The sequence below is a fragment of the Copadichromis virginalis genome, linkage group LG11 (assembly GCF_057382275.1).
Source record: "Copadichromis virginalis isolate Kocher_CV1m ecotype Utaka linkage group LG11, C_Virginalis_male_GT1.1, whole genome shotgun sequence".
NCBI classification, from domain to species: domain Eukaryota; kingdom Metazoa; phylum Chordata; class Actinopteri; order Cichliformes; family Cichlidae; genus Copadichromis; species Copadichromis virginalis.
Window position 1 is genome coordinate 22,786,685 of NC_140628.1, and position 17,608 is coordinate 22,804,292.

The 17,608-nt window shown below is 42.4% G+C and overlaps 2 protein-coding genes across 2 annotated transcripts; both read right to left on the reverse strand.

Moving 5' to 3' along the window:
* Positions 1-3,166: 3,166 nt before the first annotated feature.
* Positions 3,167-17,576, reverse strand: rad54b (RAD54 homolog B). The gene is made up of 16 exons (XM_085473758.1): positions 17,465-17,576; positions 16,417-16,574; positions 16,099-16,285; positions 8,442-8,654; positions 7,238-7,537; positions 6,966-7,128; positions 6,603-6,828; positions 6,076-6,162; positions 5,865-5,985; positions 5,641-5,780; positions 5,260-5,550; positions 4,980-5,143; positions 4,610-4,871; positions 4,023-4,089; positions 3,737-3,934; positions 3,167-3,644 (listed from the first exon to the last, which is right to left on the reverse strand). The coding sequence occupies exons 2-16, from the start codon at positions 16,561-16,563 to the stop codon at positions 3,424-3,426; spliced, it is 2,787 nt and encodes a 928-aa protein (XP_085329884.1). The 5' UTR covers positions 16,564-16,574; positions 17,465-17,576; the 3' UTR covers positions 3,167-3,423.
* Positions 8,663-12,282, reverse strand: LOC146698581 (fibrinogen silencer-binding protein-like). Its single transcript, XM_085473759.1, has 2 exons — positions 11,186-12,282; positions 8,663-10,528 (listed from the first exon to the last, which is right to left on the reverse strand). The coding sequence occupies exons 1-2, from the start codon at positions 11,590-11,592 to the stop codon at positions 9,973-9,975; spliced, it is 963 nt and encodes a 320-aa protein (XP_085329885.1). The 5' UTR covers positions 11,593-12,282; the 3' UTR covers positions 8,663-9,972.
* Positions 17,577-17,608: the final 32 nt, after the last annotated feature.

A 17,608-nucleotide genomic window follows, 5' to 3' on the forward strand; every position in this document is an offset into this window, starting at 1 on the left:
CAGGTCCTGGGATCACAAGGACTAAGTGCCCAATCTGTCTTCATCAAAACCACCGTGTCCCTTCCTCCCCCTCCAGCGGCGGAAAGTCATTCACCCTTTAAATCGTCGAGCTGGAACTCGGCTTAAAAGGGGGATTGGAGGTTCAGCCAGCGGCAGCCAGTAAGAGCTTTACAGAGAGAGAGAGAGAGGAAGAGAGAGACAGACAAATTCCACCTCACGCACCCACCAGCACATGGCCTCAAAGACCTGATTAGGATCAATATCCTGTTTGGAAGAGTGACACTCTTCAGTCCGGCACGTGTCCGATAACAATAGCGAGGAGATGCGATGCAAAATACAATTACTCTGAAACAACAAACAGCATCTTACATCAGCAAAGCCAAGCTGCAGCAGGACCCGTAGTAAGTTGCTTGGTGACAGTTGCTAAGCCACCACTGGTTTCTGTCTAAGGTCTCTCTCTCTCTTTTTTTTTTTTTAATGTCTGAACTCAGGGACTTTCAATTGTGGTGAAGATGCTGTCCTTACTTTACGAGGTTACCAAGTTTTCAGGCAGATTACCCTGAAATTTTGTTTAATGGTGCTTGAACTAAGTTGGGGAATATTACACATATCAGTAGAATTCTTTTTTAACTTGGTTCTATTATTCACCTACTAAAAGGACTAAAACTAATCAGAAGAGCAGGAGTAATCAGCCTCAAGGTGCTTTAGGTTGTAAGGTAAAGACCTTACAATAATACAGAGGAAGCAGAAAACAATCAGATAGCTCACGGAAATCAGAAATCCAGTATTGTAAGTCAAGAGTGTTGCATTTCATATTTTATTATAAATTACTATTTAAACAGTATAAATACTGTATGTAGGTATTCTTCAGCCTAATTCAGTACATGCAGCTACAATCATGTGGGAAAACTGCAGATTTGAGAACTGTCCAGATTAAGATCTAGACGGTTCTCCACCCAGAGGGTAAGTCGCACAAAGTCACTGTTCAGGATGCTGCAGCGAAGCCTGTTGTTGGAAAGTTCATTGGAAGGGAAAAAGTGCAAAAAGCAACCTGGGTGATGGTGACCTTGAGAGGATTGTTAAGAAAAGTTAATTCAAGAACTTGGGAGAGGCTCACTAAGACTGACTGAGGCATGTGCTGGAGCACCATCAGCACAGATGTCTTCAGGAAAGGAGCTGTGGCTGTCATATTCCTAATATCCAACCACTCCTGAACCAGACAGTTTTACGTCACTGTTGCTCAATGATCCGAGGTAAGTAAACTTTGCATTTCATTTTGAAATCAAGGTCTGGAAGAACTGTGGAGAGGGACACAATCCAGTGCAGTTTGGTGATTCAGTGGGTCATCTGCTGATGTTTGCAGTGGTTGCTCCTCTGTGTTTTACCAAATCCAAAGTCAGTGAAGCATTTAACCAGGAAACTTTAGATTCAGAGAACTAATGCTTCCATCTGCTGACTGCTGATCTATGATGAAAAATATCCGACTCAGAAATACAGATGATCTGTAAACTGCTGTAAAAGCAGCCTGGGCTTCAGTGACGCCTCAGCAGTCCAACAAGCTGATCACCTCCATGTTACAACACACTGACACAGTAATTTGTGGTAAAGGAGCTCCAACCAAGAAGTAAGCTTATAAATAATTATACCTTTCAGAAGCTGGACATTCCTGTTAATCTCTTTTTAAAAAAAAAAAAAAAGGTCTCAGGAACTATTCAGTTCTCCGGTATTTCCTGTACACATAGAGCACTAACAATAAAAATAAATAAATCTTTGAATCTTTTTTTAATGGGTGATTCAATTTTATTTATTTAGCCCCAAATCAAACCTGTCGCCTCAAGGTTCTGACAACATCCAATATGCCACCTCCTCCAGGAGGACAACAAGATGTTTCCAAGCCAGCCAGATGAGATAATCTCTCCAGCGACTGCCCCGTGTCGCGAGGTCCTGGTGGCTAGGCCTTAGCCCAAAAAAGTGATGTGGGTTCAGTGCTTAGTAGATCAGATGGCAGTCCCAGGTGAAAGTCCTGGCGCTCCGATCTCTGGCGTTCAAAACTGGCTATACTAACACTGAAATATTCACCTCACGTTTATTGAAAATAAAATATATGAAAGTTTCTGAGGAGCACTAGCATACTAAAACAATAATGTATAACACCACATATCTGTGTACATCTTGGCTCTGTATGTAGAAGCCAATTATCTATAAATTGTATTCCCAACACCAGTCAGTTATCGAGTACCTGCACATCTCAATTAGCATCCACACATTTACTTAGGCAGGTTCATTTTGCTGTTTTCTTTCATATACTTGCACTTCTCTTTGTGATTTCTACATCCTAAACTGATGAGCTTCCGGAGGGCCTACATTTGATAGCAAAATGACATATTTAATATATTGCACAACATGCAACGTTCATATGAGGCCGAATCCTGGCACAGGAAGTGTTGTGTTTCAATTCCCATTGTGTCCACAGAATAACAGCAGGTGTGTGCGTAATCGTCCAACTGTCATATGCATACAAAAAAGTTATCATCCCAGAGACCCATTTATTATACAACAAAGTTGCTTAACAATCACGCACAGTGGTGATCCTCGAATAAATGATAATTGCACTGCATGGAAATGCATTGTATACTAGAGCACAGTCAATCTGACAGACCGAGACTCAAATCATATGTGAATTCTGGGTGTGCACACTCACACGCAGAAACTACATGCTGTAACTCCCACGCGGCAGCTATGTGTTGTAGAGCATGAACAGACCAGTGTCATCCAAAATAATAGACTGAACAGACTGCAGTATGGCCCACATCGACAGCCCAGCAGATTTGCTCGCTCCACAGTAACGTGTGTGGTCATTGCATAACAAATTCTGACATTAAAGCACGACAGTGGAGGCCAGAGATGCTTTGCCCTTCCCATTGGGATGGGTGGGTGGGGGGTGGGGGCTCATTCTCACTAAGCAAACTGCTGTAAACAAATTCTTTTGAATGTAAATACATTCTCTCCATTCACTGGGCACCCCACAGAAACATAAATCCTACCAATGACATAATAAATATTCCCTTGGATAGAAATGTCTGTTGAATGGCCGTACCCATGATATAAATCTGTATTTTATATGCGCCTCTTCCACCAGCAAGAACTTTTCAAACGCTGACAAATGTTAAACATTTCTTAATCATTTATGCTTATTTTATAGAATTATACAGTGAATTATTTTGCATAAATAAACAAAAGGTGAATATTTTAGGGCAATACAGAATCTCATGAGCAAAGCGGTTTTAAAACTACTGGAAATAGCGTAACGTGCAGCAGTGGTGGAGCGTTATTCATACGTGAAATCGAGGCTGACAAAGTCCAGAGGACCTGAAGAGGTTTGTGCAGAAAGCTATGCGAGTGTGCGTCACGCGAGTTGGTTGTTTACTGGGTTGCGTGAGAGATGGTGGTCTGGAAGGCGAAAGTGATGTTGTTTCGCGCGTGATCGAGGTAGGGGTCAGAGAAGGAGTGTGTGTCACCGGAGAAATGTCTCCACTGCATGAGCTCGGACATGCTGAGATGCTTCTGTGTCGCCCCCTTACGGTCACCTTGACGACCGAGCTGGCAGGGCCGTTCGGAAACCAGCTCCTCCTCCTCTGTGATAGCTGAAAATGAAGACCACAAAGATGTGAGGAGGCATGATTCTTTGTCTTTTCGTGCTCTGGTGTCAGCATGTGTGGCGTGTATGTGAGCCTACCGCTGAGTGTGCCATCCATGCCGCAGCCACAGTTCAGCAGGTCATGAGTCAGGCAGGGCGTCTCCGTCAGGCTGAAAAGATCTCGCAGGTCACTGGTGGAGAAACTCGTGTGCTCTGCCCCTTTCCCCATGTCAACCACGGTTCCAGAGAGTCCCTGTTTGGACACCTGTCGCTGAAATATACGCTCCTCAATGGTGCCTGAGAGAAAGAAACAAAACTTTAAAACACTGTTGATATGGTGCACTTTTTTTTTTTTTGTTCGGAATTTGTATTTACGTGTTCTTGCCTGCAGTGAGAAGACGGTAGATGTGCACAGTCTTCTTCTGTCCATCTCTCCACACCCGAGCCATGGCCTGGACAGAGAAGAGGGGGGAGGATAACACACACGTATTCAGTGCCCTCTGCTGGATTTGCATGTACTCGTACACAAGGGCAGCTTCACACTTGTTCGATTCAATTCATCTCCCCTAAGCAACGACCTCCGGGCCATAAATATTGGGCCAAAGTGTGTCAAAGGAAATCAGTTCTCACAGATTTCCATATTAGAAATGCCTATTTTTTTAATACCTATTTGATCTTTTTCTCCCTGATAACAACACTGATAATTTTCAGTTTCTTTTAAGTGTGTCTTAGTGAAATCCTTCACATGTTTTGGTTCCTGTCATTTCCATCGTGTTCTTTTTTTATTTTCATCGTGGGGTTTTTTCCCCCACTTCTGTTGTTTTTTAATATTTCTGTGTCATGGTTACCATGTCCATCTTTTACATACAGCTCACGATGGATACCAATAAAACCAAAGGCACTTTTAAACTTCAAACAACCCCAACATTTGAGTTTTTCTACCTTTTCAGACTATTACTGTTTGTATTTTACCTGAATGTCATTGGCAGGGTTCCAGTCGATGTCGTATAGCACCAGGTGGGAAGCGCCAATGAGATTAAGCCCAACCCCACCTGCTTTAGAGCTCAGCAGAAACAGGAAGTTCTGAGAATAGGGACTGTTGAAACTGTCGACCAGTCGCTGCCTCTGGTTCGTGGGGGTATGTCCGTCCAGCCGACAGAAGGTGTAGCCCATGTGTACACACAGGTCCTGGAGCAAGTCTAGCGTCCGAGTGTAGTTTGACACTACGACCACCCTGCAGGAGCACACCTACTATCAAATGTGACGCTTGATAAATAAAGTTTAAAAAAAATCCAGATGATCCAAACAATCAATAGCATCTTAGCGTCACACAAAAACACACCTGTCTGAAGAGCTCAGCTGTCTAATGGCGGCAAGCAGGTCCGTAAGAACCAGCAGTTTTCCAGAGTCAGCCATGGTGAATCCTCCTGAAGAATAGGATTCTGGGAAGAGATCTGCCAGCCCCTCATATAATGAACTCTCCACAGAGCCAGCATCTGTCCTCTCCTACCAACAGAACAACCCATGTTCATGGTTAGGACTGGGATTCACGATTATATATTTATAGTTTCCACTATGATCACAGGTTTCTGTCCCCCCAGCCAGCTCATAAAAAAATTAACCTTAACAGTGACGTGGAGCAGTCCGGGGTGATTACAGAGCTTTTTCAGTGCGGTGATGCAAGCCAGATGTGTGTGGGTTTGAGTGGAGCCCTGAAGGCAGGCCCTGAAGACTCTGTGGCAGAGGAGGTGCTTGTACAGCTCTCGTTGCAGAGGGGACGGCTCGCAAAACAACGTCCAGTCGAGGCGAGGAGGCAGGTAGCGGTTGATGATTTCCTGCGTCCGCCTCAAGATGAACATGCCAGTCAGACAAGAGAGCTCGGTCGCTCGCTCCTCTCCCAAAACTCTCTCCTCCTGTTGGCAGTGGAAGATGTAAGATCAGGTTTAACACCAGATAACATTTTTATAACAACTGCACAGGAAAGAGAAAGGAGATGGGATTACCTCTGTGCATGAGGGCTGTCTGGAGCGCAGGATTGGTTCCTCGTATACTTTTCTATAAGCAGTCGATGAGCCCAGAATCCCAGGGTTCACAAACTCAATGATGGCGTAGAACTCCTGCAGGTCGTTTTGAACTGGAGTGCCTTCAAAAGCACAAAAAACAGTCTGTTATAAAACATCTGCAAGCAGTTGTAGCTGCCATTCAGAAACTCCCTTATCGCTTTCACCTGTAAGTATGACTCTGCGATTACACTTGAGGCTGCTGAGGGCTGATGATGTTTTGATGTTGCTATTCTTTAATCTGTGACCCTCATCACAGATTATAAGACCAAAATCAACTTTCTGGACCTGAAAACAGAAGGAAATTACAAGATAAGAGTACAAAGATCAAACAGCTTCGTTGGAAAAAGCACGCTATGAGACATCGGGAGAACATACCTGCTCCAGGCAGCGCAGCAGCATTTCATAGCTTATCACAAGAACGGTGTGCAGTGGGGACAAAACAAACTGCTCTATCCTGTGGTCCTAAATACATTTCAGTGAAGAAAAAAAATGGAATTACTTAATAAACTCCAGATTAAAGTAGATGATTCATTCAGATACTTGTTCTCATTTTAATTATTTACAAAAAAGATATTAAATCAAGAAAAGCCGGCAATAAAAATGGAGTAACATAATTAAGTTATTGAATAAGAGAGAAGAATTATTGCAATAGAATAAAATAGAAAGCTTATAATAAAATGGATGGATTTTTTTTTAAAACCACAGACATGTAACTAAGAGCATGTGGGTTCCTTCTGAGTTTTAAGCAGTGTGACTTGTTGCTGTATGCACTTTAATACAGAATGGATAACAGGTTATATACATATGCACTAAAGCAGTGAGTTCACATTCGCTTTCCAAATAAAATCATGTTGTTTCATGATTAACTGAACCAAGGACTTGTAATTATAAAACATAATAACCTGATCCACAGTGAAAACACTGATCCTCTCACGGCCCAGCCACTTGTTGAATTCTGCGGCCCAGTTCTGTACCAGGCTGCCAGGTGTAACCACAAGCACACGCTTAGCAACTGGCCTCCCACCATAAGGTCCCTGCTTCAGCAACGTCCAAGACAGCGCCACGCTCTGGAGAGTCTTTCCCAGACCCATTTCGTCGGCCAGGATCGCACCGTAGCAACCTGCAGCTCTGAAGCACAGACACATAAGCACAACATCAAACCAGTGGCTCCGTTTTGTTTTGTTTTGTTTTTTGTGTGGCGCTACAACAGATTAATTAAGAGGTTTTTTGCACAGCATTTCATGATAGCCAAACAGCACTGTCACCTCATGCCCATGACACACTCGTAGAGGAAGAGCAGGCCATCCCTCTGGTGCGGTCGCAGGTGTGTGGTCAGGTGTGGGTCAAGCACAACATCGACCATAGGAAGCCCTGACTTGTTATTTAACCACTGGTGGTTGGCGGAAGGGCGAGGCATCACCAGTGCACCTAAAACGATATGAAATAATATTATTAAAATACATTATAAATATATTTTTTGCCAATTTATGTAGGTAATAACTTAATGCATCATCAAACTCCAACTTTATCCACACACCTGGAGCGAGGGGGTCATGGCGAGGTCTGCGAGTTTGTTCCTCCTCTGGTTTTGTTTCTCTGTGGCCCGCTCCGCCCACCATTGTTGGAGGGCAAAAAGGTTTGAATGCCAAGCGGCAGGAGGGTGGTGGAGCAGACTTTGTGTTTAACTCCACTCGCTCTGTTTGGACCTCCTGAAAACAGCGCCCCTTGGCAAAGTCCTCAGCAGAAATGACTCCCATCACCTCCACCTCTTTCCCACCAATCATGAGAGTCTCTCCCTCGGAAAGCGAGGCCAGCTCCGACACCTTGTAGCCACTACCTACAGTTCAGATATGCACACTTGTCAGGATCGCGTGTAGTAGGAGAAATCAACTAGTATTGACCTACTTAGCCCTTTAGCATATTTTAATGTTTAATGCAGTAAGCTTCAGTTAAGTGTAAAAAGTATGCTTGTAGAATTTTATTTAAGATTTGAGTATTTAACTATTTTCCAGTGTTTCATGATCCAAAAACAGGCCTCTGGGGCTGACTATGCACAACTAAGGCAAAGAGGCAATAATACCTTACTTGACAGAAGCCTGGGTATTTTCCTGTTATTTTTATATTTGATCTTGAGTAAATTAAATGTCAGGTAAATAATTTTAATTACAGTACTGATTACTTTGCTTTCATTGAGTCTTAAGTCAGTCTTAATTTCTTTATATTTTGCAAGGAAAATGTGAAATAAATAGGTTCAGCAATTTACTGAAATGTGTAAATGGAGTTTTTTGGTGCAAAAATCACATTTTATGCCTTTCACACTCTGTCACCTTTGATATTCTTGTTAGATTAGACAAAAGAAATGTAAAGAAATTATGTATTTTTCTGACAAGCTGCTAATGATAAAGTACTTGTCTTTGCCAAGTTGTTTGTTATGTAACACTGGCTCATCCTTCGAATTAGGTGCCTTTTTATTGCTTGAATGATTCATAGATCTGCATTTACAAGACTGCAGTGAAAATGAGTGAAAAAGTAGCTGAAGTTCAAAGAAAAACTTTGAAAGTCCTCGAGAAAGCCTGGAGAACTACAAGTCTAGCTCCTTGGAAGCCAAATATAAAGAAATGCAGGCTATCTCAAGGCTTTTTGTATATAGTATTATATTAAAATTGGGCAGTTGTCATTTTAAATACAAGCAACAACTATACAGGTGACGAATTAAAATTTGATGTTGGTGTCCGTCTTACCCTTTCCGATATCCTTCCCCTCCATATCTTTAAGAGTGACTGTGCGTCCTCTTGTCACCAGCACTGCGTCTCCCTCCCAGCGCTTATGTTTCTTCTTGCTGGCCTTACACCACACCACACTGAAGTAACGCGCCCCGTCCTGACTGCAGCCAGAGTCTGAGCCTGCAGGAGGCTGAGGGGTTTGGGGAGACCCAGGAGGGCCATCATTCACTCCTGTAACACAAAGACATAAAACAAAGTCAGATCCACCAGATGTACACGGGAAATTGACCAGCAGAGGTCACTGTCGCATCAAGCTTTTCAGCATAAAGGCTTCTACACGCCATTGTTGGCTCCACCTATCATGGAAACAAAATACAACATGTACAAGGCTCAAACAGTTAGCACCGTGAAACAATGCAAATGTCAGCAGATGCGGTCACCTTATGATCTTTCATCAGCTTCTACAAGACGGATTAAAGATGATTTCCTATAAAAGTGGAACACGTGACTTGGAAATAAACAGAGGACCAGAGGAAAATGGATCTTCTTTTTAATACAAACACGTGAACGCATAGACAAACAGTAAGAGAAATGGGCAACACTTGTATAACAACAGTACAATACAATCAATGTTGAACTCACAATAAATAGCAGTAACACCAAAAACCATCAGGGCCCCTCCCTTCTTTTGTTCGCGCAGCCGGTCAACAGTTCAGCAACCAGCGAGAATTACTCACTCGAACATTTTTGTTATCCCAATAACAGATTAAGGCCTTCAAAAGTTTACCTTGTGCTTCAGTCCTGGTATCTCTAAAATTTGCTACTGGAGTGCTTTCTTGTGGCGACATGAATGGTTTTTGTACGAAGTCTACAGAATGAATAAAAGCGGCTATAAAAATTGTTTTGATAACCAAAACCTCTAGTGGAAAGTGGATTTCTACAGATGCCAGAATGGGTGGAAATGTTCTTTACACAGAGATAACAACACGTCGCTCACACTGACATCAAGTGCTTTAACTCTTACATTCATATTTTTCCAACAATCTTAGACAATAAAGATCATTAATGCCTTGCTGGCACTCCTGTAATTAGAGACTGGTGGTAGGTGTAGGCAGGAAGAGCACCACTGAGGTACATTATCAGTCAATACTACAAATATTCCCTTCCAAAATTTGGACTTTTATACATATTGGCCTGTCACAGTGTTACTGATGTGAGCTTTGTTTTATTACATAGATGTTTGTCCCCACTTTTGGTACTCATGGACACGATGATGCATTTTTAACACAGACAAGCACAAAGACGGATGGCAGCAGGCGTTATTATCCTAATTATCCTGCAGGACGTAAACAGGTTATCTGTGTGTATACGAGGCACTATGTTTCCAAAAGAAAGTCAAGTCCTGAAACTGATCTCACACAACCAAAATAAAACAAAATTAGTGACTGCTCCAAAGCACTTTTTTTCCTTTTTCTTTTTTTTTAAAAACTGTACTACTCAGAGCCCCTCCCTTTCTCACAGTGACCACAGAAGTGCATGTTGATACTTGTTATAGAGAAATGGGCAGTCCGTGTCTCAGTCGGGTTGCCTTCAGTTTCTCCACTTTGATCTTGGCTCGCAGCAGTTCCTCCTCCAGTTCCTGCTTCCTCTTCAGCCCCTCTCTCTTCTCCTCCAGGTACAGGGCCACCTTCCTGTGATTGGCCAGCACCAGCTCGTGCTCCTCTTTGGCCAGTTGCAGAGGCCGAAACCTGTCCGGCTCGTGGTGAGGGTAGATGTCGTTGGGGTAGAGCTCATGGCGTAAGGGCAGCGGCGAGGTGGAGAGAGGGATGTTAACAGAGGAAGGAGCTGGAGATAACGACGCTTCATAATCATGGATGCTGCCCAAGTCCTGCTCTCCCTCTCGCTCCTGGCCTCCTTCCAGCCGTGGTCCTGTGTGCGCTGGGAGGATGGGAAGGTCTGGCGGTGGCTTTACATCCTGTTCAGCGTCCAGCTGGACCACCTCATGGGGGATACTTGGGACAGATGCAGAGTAATCCTGAAGTCCAGCCAGAGATGAGCTGCTGCCAGGATGTTCGATAGGAGAGTTGTGCTTGCTGTATATTAATCTACAAATGGGAAAAACAGGATTAAAAAAATAAATAAATAAGTGAGCCTGGAGTGCTTAAGCAGCATTTACTATATCTTGTTTATGTGAAGTGTGTTGAAACCTCTGCAGGTAGGTAAATCAATCAAAGAATTAGGTGAATGATCAGGGAACATTAAAGGGAGTGAAAGGAAATTAAAGGATTTGGCAACAAGTCTTGGTGGTTACAACCTCACACGTGTGAAGCGTTTTTGATCCCACTCTTATTCATCACTAGGATTTCTAACTGTGATGACTGCCTTTTAATCTGAATTATTCAGTGTATTTTTCTCCTCTGCGTACTCTCTTAATCCAGCATGAGGATATTTAGCAGTGTCTTACTTTTTGTAGTGCTGAGAACACAAGATAAATAATTGTTTTGGAGCCAAGTTTCTGATAGAATTATCAATGTGAAAACCAGACCTATGTATTTTCCAAATGTACTGATGAGCCGCCAGTAAATGATGGCAGGTCATGCAGTATGTCCTCTTGAGCCTGACAGTGTTCAGTGAGTAATCTGATTGGGTTTGGGAGCATGAACGGCAGCCCCTCCTCTCCCTCGGTATGTCCAAAACTCTCATGTGACTTGTGTTATCCTTTATCTTTGTGTGTGTATGTGTTCTCATAAGTGCAACCGTACCTGCGCAGCGCCTGGTCCTTTTCGTGGATGGGCACGTGGTGAAACAGGTGAGGGATCATCTCCATAATTCTCCTGGTTGGCTCGGAGATGCTTGCTCTGTACTCTGGCTGGGCGTGTCTCCTCTGCATCACTTCCTGCTTGGCTGACTCCTTCAGTCTCTTGTAGAGGGTCCGGAGGCCCTGAGCTGTGCGATGGGGTCTGTCTCCTCCCAGGGCATTGTACTGTTCAGCAACAGTGTCCCAGCACTTGTTCTTGTCCACGATGACCGCGTGCTTGTTGGTGTGCTCCTCCAGGATTCGGATGTGAGGCCGGACCAGCTTCAACAGGTCCAGCTTCTCAGAGAGGGTGAAGTTGGAGGAGCGGGCTTTACCCACCATACTGGACAAAAACACAGAGCTGGATGCCATCTTCTAGCATACTGGGCTCACGCAGACCAAGTCTGGCCTATGGCTGTCACCCTTTAGTAACCACACTCAGTGGTGTGGGCTTCTCTCTCTTCCCACCTGTCTTTTTTTCAGTCCCCGCCGCTCTCTTCTCCTGGTCCACGGTGACACACCAACACTGGTCTAACTCAGAGACATGTCACATTTCCCCCCTTCGTCTTCTTCCTCTCCAAATCAAACATAGGCTATGTCTAACAAGTGCATGGATTCTCACACTACTCCTGGACTCCCTCTCAGCTACGTTGCACAACAAAAACAGGCTGTGCTGCACACAATAAGAATCAGGCTTAACTAGGCCAGCCTCGTTTAGGCCCCCGCCTACCGCGGAGGGCTTTGGATGAATTCCTCCCAGCTTAGGCTGACGTAGCTAAGCCGCTTAAGCCCAGCCCGACCTACTTACAGCTCGGTCTCTCTAAACCCCAAACCGAGCACAGCACAGAGCACAGCAGAGATACACCGGCTCTACAGTGTGACAAAGGGAGTGCTGCAGAGGGACACTGCCCTCTGCACATGTGCCACAACAGTTTGCAAACAGCACACTGTAAGGTGTTAAAGTGTCACATGTCTAACGTCCTAAAGTGAGTGATGCTTTGAATCAGCGCCGGCTTAACTAACTGAACCGGGGGGGAGGGGTCTGTGAGCGCGCTGCGCATGTCCGTGGAACCCGCGCTTCTGGCCGTGCTTCAGTGTAGAATGAATGCAGACGGGGAACGCCAGCTCCGCAGCGCACGCGGCGACTCCGTTGATTAAATACGTGTGTGGGGCGCGTGCAAAAACAGCTCCAGGAAAGCGTGCTCGCGCCGCGCGGTCTCAGGAAGTAAAACAGAAGCACTGGCTGCTCCGACAGGAGGAAGGGGAGGAGAAGGAGACGCTGATCCCGAGCACAGTCCGAATCTGGCCGCTAATTTGCATAATGCTGGACCTGCTGTCACTCAGCCTTCGCCCGCCCGGTTTAACATCTATCCTGTGTGCGTGTTATTATTAGACAGAGCGGAATGCTATTTATATAAACGTTATATCTCATTATAGTGTCTGCTTGAAGCCTCTGCGCGGGGTTTGCTCGAGTTAGACTTTGCAATATAACAGCGAATTTAAACAGCAGTGGTTGGTACGTGTAGGGCACATTATGAGGAATAATCGCTAATGTGGTGGTGATGACGATGATGATGATGTCCATGTAATTTATAATACTGGCTCTGCAGTGTTATAAATTACATGGACAGGCCAGTAGCTGTAAACTCTCTTTTGGGACCAGCCATACCTTATTTTACACAGCAAACATGAAAAAGCTTCAGGTCCTGAATGATCCATTTAGGACCGACAACCTCAAGCCAAATATTTGTAATTAGTAACGTCCCTGCCTTTAATGCTGTGTATCGATTAACCGATTATACAAATGTAGCCCAAAAAACCCCAAAATAGATTGCACGACACATTTTTAAGGAATAAATTACAAAAAATAAAAAGCAAAATGCCCGATGTTGCAAATATGATACAAATTTAATCTCATATATCAAATTACTATTTTTTTTTTTTTGTCAGAAGGGTCATTGTACGCTACATTTTCAAAAAGTTGGAAAGTTATTTTATGGTTCAGGGTTTAAAGGATTTAGAAACACGATATATTATCTTGTATATTATTATAATTATGTTGTTTATAGAAATCCTGGAGGATTTTCCGGTTTGTGTTCTAGTCACTGCACATTTTTGTGTTGTTTATTTACTATTTAATATTTCTTCTTTTGTACTGATATGGACTGCAGGTGGCTGTGAATGCAAAGTAGATGGTGTGGCTCAAGTAAATATACAGCAGAGCTTTGTGTTCAAGGTGACAGTGTTTGTATCATCTCTATCTTTCTTTTAAAAAGACAACAGAATCAGTATTGTTCTGTATGTACACATTAATATACATGATGCTTTTTGCCTGAGGCAAAAAAAAAATTGCCAGCAGTGTGACAACGTCTGTCCCCCTTCCTCATCTTTTGCATATTTGTCACATTTACATGTTTCAGATCATCAAACAAATTTAAATATTAGACAAAAATAACCTGAGTAAATTCAAAAAGTAATTTTTAAATTATAATGTATTAAGGGGGGAAAGTTATCCGAGCCTACATGAAAAATTAACTGCCACCTTTGTAAAATCATAAATTAATTGATTAACCACAATTTTTAGAAAGTTAAGTTCCGTTTCTCTGTCTACACCCGAGTCTGATTAATGCCAGACCTGCTGAGTTACTAAAACCAGTCTGACAAAGTGAAGTAGGTTCAAAGATAAAGCAACACATCATGCCACGATCTAAAGAAACAGCTGAGAAACAAAGTCACTGACTCACAACTGTCAGTCAGGCTTTGGGTTCCAGTGAACCACAAATGCCACAAATGAAGAAAACTGAACAGCGGTGAACCTTCCCAGGAATGACTGGTCTACCAAAATTACTCAAAGAGTGCATCGACGAGTCATCCAGCAGGTCACGAAAGAACCCAGAACAGCATCTAAAGAATTGCAGGCCTCACTCACCTCAGTTAAGGTCAGAGTTTATGATTCAACAATAACAAAAAGAAGGCATCCATAGGAGAGTTCAAGGAGAAAAGTACTGCTGACCAGAGAGATCACAAAGGCTCGTCTCACATTTGCCAAAGAAAAACATCTTGATGATCCTCGAGACTTTTGGGAAAATATTCTGTGGACTGACAACACAAAAGTTGAGCCTTCTGGAAGGTTTGAATCCTGTTACATCTGACGTAACACAGCATTACATAAAAAGAGCATCGTACGAACAGTCAAAAGTGGTCGTACAGTACTCTGATGTCTACGTGGACGTGGACAATTTGCTGCAATTGAACCATGAATTCTGCTCTTTATCAGAAAATCCTGAAGGAGAATGTCCAGCCATCTTTTTGAGTCCTGAAGCTTAAGCTCAGGTTCTGCAGCAGGAAATTGATCCAAAACACACCAACTCAAAATGGCTTAAAAAAGAAAAGAAAAAAGAAGAAGAAGAAGAAGAAGACTGTTTTGGAGTGTCCTAGTCAAAGTCTGGATTTAAATGTGTTTGAGAGGCTTTGACATGACCTTAAACAAGCCACTCATGCTGGAAAACCCTCCAATGTGGCTGAACTAAAGTAATTCTGCAAAGAAGAGTGGGCCAAAATTCCTCCATAGTGATGTTAAAGACTCATTGCTACTTATCGCAAACACTTGATCGCAGTTCTTGCTGCCAAGGATGGCACAAGCAGTTATTAAGTTCAAGGGCAATTACTTTTTTCACACAGCATCAGGTAGGTTTAGACAGCTTTTCCCCCTTAATGAATAAAATCATCATTTAAAAAAAAACCCCACTTCATTTTGTATTTGCTTGGGTTGTCTTTTTCTAATATTAAAATGTATTTGATGATGTCAAACATGTAAGTGTGACAAATATGCAAAAAAAAATGATTAGCAATAAAGCAAAATGAAATCTTGCATAGATTTATTGCTCCAGATGCCTTGAGGCTAAAAACGATTGAAAACCATAATTAACGACATTTTAGAATATTTGTCATAAATAAAGTACAATTATCAAAAACAATAATAGTCCCATTAAAAAATATTAATGTATAAAATATAACAGAGCCCACAGCTTGGTCACTTGAGCGCTAATGAAACAGAAACGGCTGTTTCAGTAGAATCTTCATGACTAAACTACCTAAACCTAATGAGGCATCAGGTATGCTGCATGCTGAGGCTTTCACTGTCTTTGTCATTGTAACACACAGGGTTAATTGGTTTAGCTTTTAATCTCACCTGCATTTAATTAAAAACTAATTGGAAGTCTTGTTTGGTTTAAGAGCTATCCATCTTAAATAACAGCTTGTAATGGAACCATGATTTTGTTTTCTGGTGGAAATCTTGAAGCTTTTCTCATTTTCAAACGTTGCATCTCCTTGTCTCCTCAAGGAGAGGGGAATGCTTGCTGGATTAACTTTAAGCAAAGACACGCAGGTATACTCTTCACGGTCAAGAAAAATGGTGGGAGGCACAGCTGGAATACTTAAATCATGGTACAAGAAGAATCCTATCTGAAACTCTACCTCTAAGTTGTAGCAATAACTCAGTGATCACACCATCAACCCTTCACTATTTGTGGGTGTGATTAAAAAAATAACTACGTTTAATTAAAAGAAATATAAAAGTCATCATGAGCAATGTTATGTCCATCTGATTCATCAGACTCCTTTCCTTCCTGGCCTTCCACTCTTTGTTGTGGTCTTTTTTTCCTCTCTCTCTCATATGAGGCAAACGTATTTGTCCCCATATTTGTCTTTGCACATTCCCTGACATACATTGCTGAAACTATGAGAATCTCCCTCCAGGAATCAACTGACATTTGTAAGTTTTCATATTGCTGCTATGATTATTAAATTGGGCATAAGAAGTGAGAAGATGGGGCAAGAAAAAGGCAAGGCTTTACATGGCTGTTTGTTTTTTACCTGCTGGTTTATAGTCTTCAGCAGAGGCTCCTAATCCAGGGTTCTGATGCTTTGTCTCAGCCTCATTTTCCTTACTCTCAGTTGCACTGAGAACACGAGCCAGAACCTTTGACAAGGCTGGGGCAGCTTCAGGCTGGACGTTAAACTCTGTCTTACTTGCACCTGGTGTTGCAAGGCTTCTCTGGATCTGAGGTACGGACAAAAGAGAATTCTTAATATGAGGAAGTGTGATTAAAAAAATAATGGAAAATAATCAAATTAGAATTATAAATACTGAGGGTTTAATACTGTAGGAAAAATGTTGAGAAAAAAAATTACTTTATCCAGTGCATTGCCTGAACCAAGTTTGGGGGTCAAAGGCTTGGATTGAGCCACAGAAAGTGAAGTACATGCACCAGGTGGCACAAATCGAGACTTTTTCACTGCATTACCCAAGAGCTTGCTGGGAGCTCCAGAGCGCCGCATCTTTCTTTTTCCTAAAGACAAAAAGCAACCGATACAATAGTCAGATTGTCTATTCTTATTTAATTCACTTAATGTACAGAATTCACCTGCTTGCTGCATACATGCTACTACTGTACATTACCTAATGTATATATTATATATAATGTCCCCCCTTTGCACAAGTCGAGGAGCGTGTCAGGTTACATTTCACTGTGTGTTATACTTGTATAACTATACATGTGATGAATAAAGAACCTTGATCCTACAAGCAGATTAATAAAATACAAATACAGTAACATTTGGTTGACACAAAATCCCAACAAACACCTGGACTTGCCTTAAGGCGTTACTGCATGATTACCGCTTATTACAGACGGTTTAATATCCTTTGAGTGGTTTAAAATCAGGGGGGGAAAAGAAAACAAAAATATCTTCCTCAAAGGTACTCACTTTAATAACTTCGTGAGGCATGTAGCAAAAACTATCTCGTCCGCTCAAAACAAATCCAACTCCAACACTATTCCTTTTAATGTCACAGTCCTTTAGCATTATATGAACACATCTAGCTAATGATTTGTCCCTATTAATAGCAAAAAATTGAAAACTTGGATTATTTGCATATGTAAATTCTGCACTGGGTAAACTGTGCATATCGAGACGAAAATAACTCACTCAATCCTTTTTTATCATACATAAATCCTTGGGGTCACTATCCCTCTGATGGCTTTCTAGCTTTTTCACGTCCTCAATTCCTGCTTATGCTGGAATAATCGGCATATCACGATAATTTCTAGATAGCAACATGAACCTGTTACACAGCCAGCTAGCTAACACTAGCATAAAGATGATAATAACGCGGTTGGAAGTCTAATTTAGGCTTTATTATCAAGTCAGATAACGTGTGACAACGTATTGTACATACCCCGACGAGCTAAAAGTTAGAAGAAAACACCTGACATCGCAGCCTTTAACTCAATTGCAACAGAACTCGTCCTGTCTTTCCTCTTCAGTGACTCTAGCAGCGGTTCAGTTTCTCCCGCTGAACAGTTTGAAGAATCTGATTCGT